Genomic DNA, 11,351 nt, shown 5'->3' on the forward strand with positions numbered 1-11,351 from the left:
GAATATGGAAGGCACAAATTAGGCTGTCATAAAGGAGAGAAAAAGAGGCCATGCAATGTGGATAAAGTTAGCTAAAATTTCTGAATTTTTATTCTTAAATTACTTAAATCTATCCACCAGCAAATTGTTGAAGACAGATTAAAATTTATTTTTTTTATTTTATAGATTAGGCAAACATGCACCATCCATACCATCCATGTCTCTGCTCTGCATCATCATCCGAAGGATATAGCCATGCATCCCTTTTTTTTTTCTTTTTCTTTTGCTTAATTAATATAATAGAATGGTGCTTTGATCAATTTATTTACACTCCAAGGCCATTTTCCATGAATGAAACAAAATAAAGGGGGAGAGAGAGGGAGGGCAGGGGAAGAGAAAGGAGCGCTTAGAGGGGCGTCTCACGCGAGGGAAACTCGGGTCAAACAACGGCCCACCCTTTCCTCATCGCGCGGTCCCCAAAAGAGGAGGAGAAGAGAACACAACCAACCCCTCCTCTCTTCCCCAAATCCTCCACCAGGGAGAGAAAAGGAGAGCCAAAGAGAGATCGAGATGGAGGCGGCGATGGATCTGATGCGGAGGATCTCGCCGAACCAGAGCGAGACGGCGTTGTCGGCCCTGCTGTCCCTCCTCCCCCACCACTCCGCCGACCTCCTCTCCCAAGTCGACCAGCCCCTCCAGGTCCTATTCTCTTCTCTTGCTGCTCTCCTTCATTCCTATTCCAATTTCTTTTGCCTTTTTTTGGGTCTGAGTCGTGTTAATTATCCGTGTTTCGTAGCTGATCTCGTGCTCTACCTTTTGATCTCTACAAAGTTTGATCTTGTTTCTTTATTGTTTTGCGAAAGTTCTCGTAAGCTATCGACAGAGTTCGATTTTGTCGCGCTCTCTTCGTTTCAAGTAGAAAGGTGGTTCTTTTTTTCTTTTTCTTTTCCGAATAATTTTCGTAAGTTCTGTATAGAAGTATGTTTTCTATTATGGGTTCATTAGGGGGCCCTGTCGGTAGTTTGGAGATCTCTCGTGTCTTTCGAGGAAGTTTCTGGGGCTCTTTTCCTCTCTCTTATGTGTTCTGAATGCAATACATGGAGGAGAATTTATCTATCTTTTCTGGCATAGGATTGTGCACATGGAGGAAAAATTATCTAGCTTCTGCCCTTTTCTGGCATAGGATTGTGCATTGTTTTGCTGTTTTTTGAAAACTGGGTCGTAAAAATTTTAGATTTTTTTTTTGATCGTGCCGTGCTTCCCAGATATTCTGTCAGCTCTAAATTTCTGATGCATTCATTTAATTTTATACGCCAACACCATTGCAAGCATAGCTCAGACAACAGGAAGATGCCTGCGAGCTATTCTTATGTGTTCTTCTTGATCCCACCAGCTCAATCATGGAAATTTGATGCTTGTTTCCATTGCACTTGAGCTATATATAAAATGCTGCAATCAAGCCAGCACTGCAGTTGTTTGATGGTATTAAAGGCAAGATTGATCTAAATTTTGTTTTTGATCAAGAGAGCAGGTTTGTATGGATACTGAGTCGATGAAGGAGTTCATACTGTGTGAATACAACAGGGACGCTGATTCGTATAGGTAAATAGTTGAAGAATCATTTCATAACTTCTGATTGTGGTTTATGATTCACTGAATTCTTTTAGGGAAATCTTGAAAATTTGATCTTGGTTGTACTTTCAGCCCTTTTGTTCTTGTTGTGTGTAAGAAGCTGTGTTTTCTATGGTGGATTTTCCATGTTCCCGTTTTGTTGATTATTATTTTCTCATGCAGATCGCCTTGGTCAAACAAATATCGCCCACCTTTGGAAGATGGGCCACTACCATCAGATGAACTGAGGAAACTTGAAATTGAAGCAAATGAGATTTTTGCTGTTTATCGTGATCAGTGAGGTCCTTTACTTTCCTCATCTTTTATTGTCATTATGATTTAACGTAATGTTTATGAGCTGATTTCTATCCTTTAGGGATAAGAGGAGATATTTCTTGATCATCTGTTTAACTTATATCTCTATTTAACCTGAAAAATTATTAGTGATGCTCTGTTTCTGAGGAAATAATAGCCATTCTTTTGATCAAACTGCATCATTAGGTATTATGAAGGGGGTGTCTCATCGGTGTACATGTGGGAAGATGACAATCAGGGACTTGTGGCATGTTTCTTAATAAAGAAAGGCAAAGCTTCTATTGTGAACGGCTTTTTATTTTTTTCCCTGTTTGTACAATATTAGCATTGGCTCTAACAACATGTAACGGTTTTTGGAAATGAAGATGGATCAAAAAAAGGGCATGGGAGAAGGGGACATTTGCAGGAGGGTTCATGGGATGCTATTCATGTTATTGAGGTGAAGCGTGATTTTGTTGGACCCAACTTCTGTGGATTGATTTAAGCTGCTTAGTGTATTTCATATGGTTTGAGTACTTATAATGATTAATTCTTCATTTCCCTGTATAGGTTGGGCCAGTTGAAGAGGGGAATGCTCATTACTGCTTAACCAGTACCGTCATGCTATCATTGACCACAGAACACAAGCCATTGGGAACTTTCAATCTGTCAGGATCAATCAGAAGACAGGTAATTGGTTTGATAATATCTTAACGATAATCCTGCTGTTTTTGGTTTCTAACTTCTAATATTTTGGCTGTCCAATAATGCTTTGGAGGTAGGGGACCGTCTCAACGCATATATTTTTTGCCCAAATAGAACTATATATTTGTTGTTTTTGGTACATTAAACATTTTAGGGCATTGTTCATGCTATTAATTACCTAGAATTTGATAAGTTGGGCCTAAGGCTGAATTGCTTTAAGTTTTTTATTTGACAAGTTGGTATCCCTTGGTTTGTCATCATGGTGGTTTCCTATATCCCAATACTCGTAATATATGTACATGATGAGCTGCTCATCCATCAGGTGGCATGTTTATTGATTAAAGCCACATGGTGCTACAGTGTTTAGAAAAAGGTAGTTGCTACAAGTGCAAACATAGAGGGTTAGAACTTGTCTGCACCATCTTACATCAATGTTTAAGATCCAGACCAAGCCAAATAAACTTTCTTGTTGGACACGTCATGTAGATTGTGTCACGCCACCGCCTGCACGGGGCACGTGAGGCACCCAGTGCCCACATGGGGGCCACATGAGGGAGAAACATGGAGCTCCCCTGCTAGATATTGTCCGATTCTGGGGTCCGCATGTGCGCACACGCGTACGGGCCTCGAAACCGGACAATATTTGGCAGGGTAGCCCCGTGTTCCCCCCTCATGTGGCCCCCACGTGGGCATTGGGTGCCGCACGTGCCCCACGGAGGCGGGGCATGACATTAATCAAGATTTTTTGAACCCCTTCACTTTAGTTAGGTCAGATCCAACTTTGCTATACCTAAATTAAGCCTGTTAATACTTGAGTCGTAAAAGCTTAGAGGTAAGATATTGGGTCCTGCTGACCTACTTTTTAGCCAAAAGATACCAAGTTTGTTGGGAATTAGATAGGTTTATGAGCTCTAGAAGTAGGTAAAGTTACAGTCAGCTAGGTCGTAAAAATTTTATTCTTTCAGATTTACTTAGTTTTAGTTTGGAAAATACTGTTTGGCTTATACAGTTTTGAATCATATCTTCACTCGAACCTTTCCTTTATCAGCATTAACATGGTTTTGATTTTACAGATGAGTTTAGACCTTTCAGTGGCAGAGGGCCACTTGTGTAACATGGGAAAGATGATAGAAGAAATGGAGGGGAAGCTCAGGAACTCACTGGATCAGGTAATTTGTCTCATCCAACCGTTTAATGGTTTTCCATCAGCATATGAGCCACTTGCTGCTATTTGATGGACTGTGTTCTGCCTACTTGACATAAGTCTGTGAAGTAGTATGCCCTGCAACAATGATATTAAATCAGTCTGTAGGATTACTATTTTACCTTGGACCTTTGTTTGAATCCTTTTCCTAGTTCATAACCTTGTGCTTTTCAGGTCTATTTTGGGAAGACAAGGGAGATGGTCTGCACACTGAGGCCACCACCTGAGGGCATCCAACTGAGATTGCCTGAAAGTTGACCCATAAAGTGAAAGGTGCAGCAATCATTTGCATCCAACTAATCAGTATTTTGGTGCTGAAGAAAATTTGGATACTTGGAGGGACAGTGACACAGTCATTGCCTTGGGAAATTTTATGTTGCAGCCTTGATGATTTTAAAACTACACTTCTAGCTTGTCTTGCGAAAATATCAGTACTTCAGTATAGTGAGTTTATATTAGACAGTTAAAAGGTGAGTTTTTGGAAATTTTGGTGCTGGAAGTCTATAGAACACTACAATGTACTTGATTAGAAGTAACAACATTTACCATTGCAAACTTTTTCTGAATTTACTTCTTGGACGTGGTATACTATTTCTCATCAAGTCCAGTGAGGAATTTTCATCACCTCAGAAATGCAAGTTTTGCAGGTGTAACAAAGCAACCCTATTAAAAAAAACCATATTTAATATTATTAAAATAGATTATATCTAATATTCACAAATATTAAATTTACATTCTATATTTTGATGTGCTTTTACAGCTGGCTATTAACACCATGTTCACCTTCCTCCTTTCTCATCCTGACTTGAGATGGATCATCGCAGTTATGTGAAGGACTTTCGACATAATAAGGGACAAAAAATTGGGATTTCTAGCTCAGACCTAACCTTGTGAGGGGTTCCTGAAGTCACCCCTTTCCTTTCCGCAAAGAAAAAAGAAGGATAGGCCAGGCCCTCAACTGGTACTTTAACAGTTATATCGACACGTGAGATTTTTGTAGGCCAAGGCTTTTTCATTGTCTGGCTTAAGGAGAGAAATACTTTTTGATCTTTATTGATAAATCTTTTGATTACCAAATATTTGAACGATTCCTTGAAGAGCAGTTAATCTCCTTTTTCACTATTTTATTGATATTTCAATGGCTGAGACGGTAGCATATATAGTCCATATCTATATTTCCATTTGTCTTTATCTTCATATATACCGTATAATATATCTCAGCTAAACTAGTGATCCATTCAATTATTATTTATTTTCCTCCTTGCTTATGGATGTCCGCCAATTTTGCTGTTTCTCCCATTATCCCGTTAGCCTATTTTAGACTAATTAATCCATTTATTCAATAACAAAAGCCTGAGGCAGACAAGATCAAAACGACACCTGAATTAGAGAAATTGAATTCAATTACTATTTATATTTCTCCTTGTTTATGGATGTCCACCAATTTTGCTGTTTCTCCCATTATCCCGTTAGCCTAGTTTAGACCAATTAATCCATTTACTCAATCACAAAAGCCTGAGGCAGACAAGATCAAAACGACACCCGAATCAGAGATATTGAATTGCTCCTAAAATATGCTTCCAACGAGGTGTGGTCTTCTTGAAGTTTGAAGAGAATGGGAGATTTCTGCAAGCCAAGGAGACGAGGATTCTTTCAGCAAAAAAAAAAAAAGTAGACGATGATTCCATGCCTTGGTATCCATGCATGCAGGGATATATCCAAGAAGCTTTGAAAATTCGACACAAGCTTGGACGTGCTTCCGTTAACCACACAAATCGGAAAACTAAGTTATCAAAAAAAATTATACCCCATAAAAACATATAAGAAGAGTGTATCCGTATACTAAAACTTTGTTAAGTCTGATATCGCTCCAAACAGAACCATTGCTAATATCTCGAAAGAAAGCTAAAAAAAGAAACAGGAAATCTGGTATCTCCATAGGGAGGGTTCGGCCTCCCACATACACCCGAATCAACAAAAACACAATGTTAGCATATATGTCAAAGTTTCCCACAGGACTTTAAACGGAATCTCAAGCTGCTGGAAAGCCTCATGCTTTTGCCTCAGATTCGCTAGTAGCTGCAGCCAAGGCTTCCTCCACCTTGCTTCCTTCTGCCTTGGACTCTTCCATTTCATCATCTGCTTCAGCGACAACAGAGTTCGCCCATCAATAACAGTAATCTATTGATGACCAAATAGCCAACTACTAATAACCACATGAAATAGACAATGAACAATATTGATCTCTAAAGAAAGTAGAATATAAAAACAAGAATAAATTACAAAAACCGCACCTAAGATTAAAGGGGTAAATTATGTTTACACCCACCCCCTAAGGTTTATTTTATCTAAGACTTTTAACCCATAACTTAACAAAACATTAAGCAAACCATTAACCTTAAATAGAACCCAAATGCCATTTCCGAAAAAAATTCAAAAATAACCATAAATAACCTTAGGTAACATAATAGCTACCCAAGGATATAAAAAGATATGTATCCTCCTCCCGACTTAAAGAACAATTTTAATTTTTTATATGAAGCCAACGGTTTCACCAACCCATTAATTTAATGGAGTAAATGTAGGTTTTACAAACTATTCAATGTAAATGTAATAAATGTAAATCTTAGGAGGTTTTTTTGTAATGTACTCTGGAAACAATTTTAAGCGTATCTTTAACTTAAAAGACATCCCTCACGGAAGTCTAAAATCACAACTTAGAGGCTCAAAAGAGAACATGAATGTCTTGGAAGTATTTGCAAAACAAAAATGGTATAATATTTATCTGCATGAGCAAAGGCCTCAACTTCCTAGAAATAATATAATCAGTCTATTTTCTACTTGCCAACATAGGACTAACTGTACTAGATTACACGAGCTACTACTCAAGCAAACTCGTGTATCTTTTTTCTTCCCCCGCAAACAAATGTGGCTTATCAAGCTATTATTCTTGACATGAACAAATAAATTGGTATTTGTAACGGATTTTGGTTCAAGAAAACAAGACTAACCTCCCTCCTTGTCAATGGCATCAGCAGCAGCATCATCAAGCTCATCATCAGCACCACCCATGTCCAAATTCTGCACAATTAAAAAGGGGATGAGAAACTGCAAAAGAAAAGACAGATAATTTTCGGATTTGGCTTAAAATACATTACCGAGAAGTCCATATCACCAAAGTCCATATCTCCGACTGCATAAACAGCATAATAAAATTAAAAGCAAGTTATAGTGAGCAAAAAGAAAATAAAAGAAAGAAGATATAATCAACAATTTGGACACGCGCATCAAGATGCTTGAGGCATCAGACTCACATCTATTTTCCGTATCATCATCTTCATCAATCCATTTGTCCCAATCAACCTTCAAAAACACTGGAGGGCTTCCCCTCCTTCTTCAGTAGCCTGCTCCACCATTTCTTCTCGGCTTTCTTCACAAGGTAGCATATGGTCCTCAATCCAACAGAAGCTTTGCTCTCCTGCAACATTCTCATCAACACCAGTTAAACATATTCATCATTAGTAAGGGACCATTAGAAGAATTCCCCCATCCTATTTGAGCACCTACCTCCACATTAACCTTGTCAAATAATTCAAAGTCAATCTCATATGGTACATTATCTGCTCCGCTAGCTGCAGAGAAATAAAAGTGTCCATCTGGTTGCAAATTCAGTTTCACATCCTTTGCATCTGGTAGTTCAATGGTGATATACACCTTGTCGGATCTTTGGGCCCACTTTGTAGTTGGATGTCGGCTGCAAACAAAAGAGAACAAGCATGTGTTAACTCTGAAACTATAGGCTATTAGAAATATAAAATTCTTTCCCGCCAGAAAGATTTCTGTTCTTATGAGGAGAAAAGAATCACAGCGTCTGCTTACAGACATCAAGAAACAACAAAAACATGCATGTGGAATGATGGCAACCTTCCACAAAAAAAGTTGACAGTTTTCGAATCAAAAAAATTGAACACAAAGGAGCAAAGTATCTTTCTTTTTTGAAGCTCTAGAGTTCATAGCAGACAATTAGCAGAACATACAAAAAAATAATAATTGGATGATATATATATATATATATATATATATATATATATATATATATATATATATATATATATATATATATGCTCACAGCATTGCAACAGTTTATAATACCCAAAGTGCCTATAATGCCGAGTTCCTTACCAATAAAAATTTTTGATCGTTAGCAGTGATTTCTTTTCAAGTTCCATCTCTTATAACCAGCCAAAAAATAAGTTAAAAAATAATTTAAAAACAACAAATCAACACATGAACAAACTCTACAGAATCAATGGATCCCAAATGAGTTAATAGTTACATTTCTTAAAAACCACCATTTCCTATGTGCGCTTGCACAGCATATGACCCAAAACTAATTAAAGAAACAAAGAGAAGAAAGCCAATTATATCCTCTATCAGCGCAGTTTCCACAGGCCACAATGGAGATCCTTCCCAAACTTAATTCCACCACTATTAAACAGGAAGGGATACCAACCGGAAGACTAAATCTCAAAACTTTTATCCACAAGATTTGGATTAAATGAAGAAATCACTTAAAAGTGGCCGTTGTCTTCAACCTCAACAACTTCAAAGCACTCATAAGTCTCTAATTCCTATCTATCAATTACATAGTCTTCTTGGATGTCCCACCTAATTCCTTCTGGTGCATTTAGCTCAATACCGGAATCCGAACGGATTGGAATGGGAATCGAAATGGCCATATGCCCGAACACGTTTGGTTCGTGATTTGAATCAGATTCGGAATGGGAAAGGATTTAAATACTAAGGGAGAGTCGGGATTGGATTTTGGGGGATTGAGGCATTCCCATTCCCCCTGGAATTGGAATGGGAATGAGACTCCCCCCCCCCCCCCCCAACCAAACAGCTGGAATGGGAGTCGCTCATTCCAGAGCCCCAACTACCCCCATAGAAGAATTATTAAACTCGTTGTCATCAAACAACCGATCTGCTTATGCTTATTATCAGCTACCACGTAAGCAGCAGAAAAGGCGGAAGAAAAATTAAACCAACAAACCCTAAAAACCAAAACCATTTCGATCAAGAGAAGAGCATTAAAAAAAAATGCTAACAGAAATATATAAATTTGAATAAATGCATTCAAGAAACAAAATTGAATCAAAATATATTATGACTGCTTCCATAAACCAAACATAGTACAAGTAGCAGAATAAAACCAAAAAAAAAGTTTGAAAAAAAAGAAGGAAAACTAGGGTTTTGATGATCCGGAACTAGAGGGAACAAGAAACAAGAAGATTACCTCATTTTTGCAATGGTTTTGGATTACAAGAGAGCAGAGAGGGAAGGAGAAGGGCAGTTATGGGGCTTTTGGGATTAAACTCTGCTATGGAGTGGAGAGCACGGTGAGAGACCTCGCGAATATACGAGAGGAGGAGGGGAGGGAGTGGAAAAGCCCTCCGTACGAGTCTGGAGGATTCCATTCCTCCAGCGCCGCTCTTGGACAATCATCGTACTATCGGATGATCAGGACCGTCCAGACGATGAGCCCATCATCAAACCATCATTGCATCCCGGAATTTGGCCCATCCGTCTGGCCCACCTGGTTTCCAAACAGGGAACCCAAATTGCTAGGTCGGAGCCGTGGATGGGCCTCATTGAACTGTTTCATTTGCTAAGCCCAGGCTCGCTCCATTAGCGTCATATCTGATTCTTGGGATATGGGGGATACAGCTTCCTCCCATCATGTAATTATTATTTTTTACTAAATTTAGATTATGTATTACTTCGTAGGTAAAGCCTTACATATTTTTGTAGTAAATGAAGCCCATCAAATCAACATAATCACAAACATTGGACTTGTATAATAAAAATAAACAATATTACATGATATTATGTATAAAAAATTGAATTGACCAAGTTATGACAGTCTAATATGGATGGGTAAGAGGCAAATTTAGCTAATTTTGATTTGAGTTGAGATTCAAAAAAAATGATTTCTTTATATTAATAATATGTAACAACGGATAACAATTAGATTTTTCTAATATATAATCATGTAAATACTCTTTTTACCAAAATTGAGTTTTTGTAATGCCTTCCATTTTTTAAAAAAAAAATGAAACCCATTAATCTTAACATAATCACCAACATTTCACTTGCACAATAAAAATAAAAAAAAATATTATATGATTTTATATATAAAAAATATTGAATAGTCTATGTTATGACAGTATAATATGGATGTGTAAAATGTCATTTCTATTATTACAATACAAGTTTCTTTGACTCTGGAGCCTATTTTGAAGAAATTTGCATGAGTTCTCTTGAGCCAATTATCTATAAATCTCACCATAATTTTTTCTTTTTTATTAAGTGAATAAGAGGCTCTCCCTCCACTGCTGATAACCACAGTTGATTGCACCTTTTTTCTCCTCTTATTTCTCCATACTCGACGAAAGAATACATAATACTTCTACTCGCATTGGTGCTGCATCTTTCTCCCCGCAGAAAGAACTTTTTTTTTGACACTAGCAAACTCTTTCCTGCTTCAAAGTCAGTCACGATATCAACATGGTTGAAGCTCATTAAAACGAAAGTAAACTTGCTAAAGTTCACCTCCAAGTTTTCAGCAACTCCTTGGTCCTGGGTATCCTTTCATTTCTGCAAGTTAATATGGCAGATCAGTTGAACTGGCCAGAAGGCGCATTGATGTTCAGACACTACATTTGAGATAATGGGATTGTACATTCAGACATTCCAATGATGGTTATGGTTTGTTCAACAACAACAAAAAAAAACATTAGCGTATCTGTTCCTTAATCTATCAAACATATCAGGGGCAACATCCTTGTTCAACACATGATCTGCCAGAAATTAACAAAACTCAAACTCTCCATAGCCATTTTTTTTAAAAAAAAGAAAACATGAAGAATGATTTGATAAATTGCTCCAATAAGAGACGCACTTTCTCCAAAGAGCAGCTGTAAAGAAGTAAAGCTGACGTAGCCAGAGAAACAAGCAATACACTGCGTTGGAAACATCTCCATCTTCTCCTAGATATTCATTAGCTTTGGTTCTAATGATAATTGTCCTGCTTCTTTGATCTTGAGAGTAGTGTCGCAACTAACTTTAGGGATAAAAACCTACATATTGATGAGAGCCTAAAACTTGGTCTTTCAATGGTCTTGCCTCCAACCCCCGCTTCTTGACGGGCGACTAAGCTGTATGGCATGTAGGTCCTTAACATCTTGCCCCATATAGGAAAGAATGACTGAGAGCAATTATACTTTGAGCCTGATGGTGAATGCCGCGGTAGGCAATGCGTTCTTAAAGAAAATATGAAATTGCTGCAACCCGACAATTAAGGGCAATAGGAGTACTGTTCATGCTATGATGAGTGATGGTGTGATCTTTCAGACCAAGCATATTTTTAGAGAGGCAAACGAGGTCATAGATTGAGTGGCTTCATTTGTGGCCGGTCACTCCGAGGACACCCTATGGATTGGAGAGAGTTGCCTAGAGCACTTTGGAATTGGTTAGTTTCTGATCTTATTAGATGTAT

At 38.0% G+C, this 11,351-nt stretch overlaps 1 protein-coding gene and 1 pseudogene across 3 annotated transcripts; one reads left to right on the plus strand and one right to left on the minus strand.

The window, feature by feature from the left end:
* The first annotated feature begins 341 nt into the window (after window positions 1–341).
* LOC120103691 (probable F-actin-capping protein subunit beta) lies at window positions 342–4,915 on the plus strand. Of its 3 annotated transcripts, none has more exons than XR_005513293.1 (9): window positions 342–678; window positions 1,511–1,581; window positions 1,774–1,887; window positions 2,092–2,174; window positions 2,271–2,344; window positions 2,455–2,574; window positions 3,663–3,758; window positions 3,968–4,263; window positions 4,554–4,915. XR_005513293.1 is itself a non-coding variant. In XM_039130010.1 (8 exons), the coding sequence occupies exons 1-8, from the start codon at window positions 550–552 to the stop codon at window positions 4,049–4,051; spliced, it is 771 nt and encodes a 256-aa protein (XP_038985938.1). In that variant the 5' UTR covers window positions 342–549; the 3' UTR covers window positions 4,052–4,359. The 3 variants fall into 3 exon arrangements, 1 of the variants encoding a protein (XP_038985938.1); XR_005513294.1 differs by having other exon boundaries at window positions 4,618–4,915; XM_039130010.1 differs by lacking the exon at window positions 4,554–4,915 and having other exon boundaries at window positions 3,968–4,359.
* Window positions 4,916–5,608: 693 nt separating this feature from the next.
* On the minus strand, window positions 5,609–9,260 carry LOC103700647 (annotated as a pseudogene).
* Between the last annotated feature and the right edge of the window lie 2,091 nt (window positions 9,261–11,351).

The sequence above is a fragment of the Phoenix dactylifera genome, chromosome 9 (genome assembly GCF_009389715.1).
Source record: "Phoenix dactylifera cultivar Barhee BC4 chromosome 9, palm_55x_up_171113_PBpolish2nd_filt_p, whole genome shotgun sequence".
NCBI classification, from domain to species: Eukaryota; Viridiplantae; Streptophyta; class Magnoliopsida; order Arecales; family Arecaceae; genus Phoenix; species Phoenix dactylifera.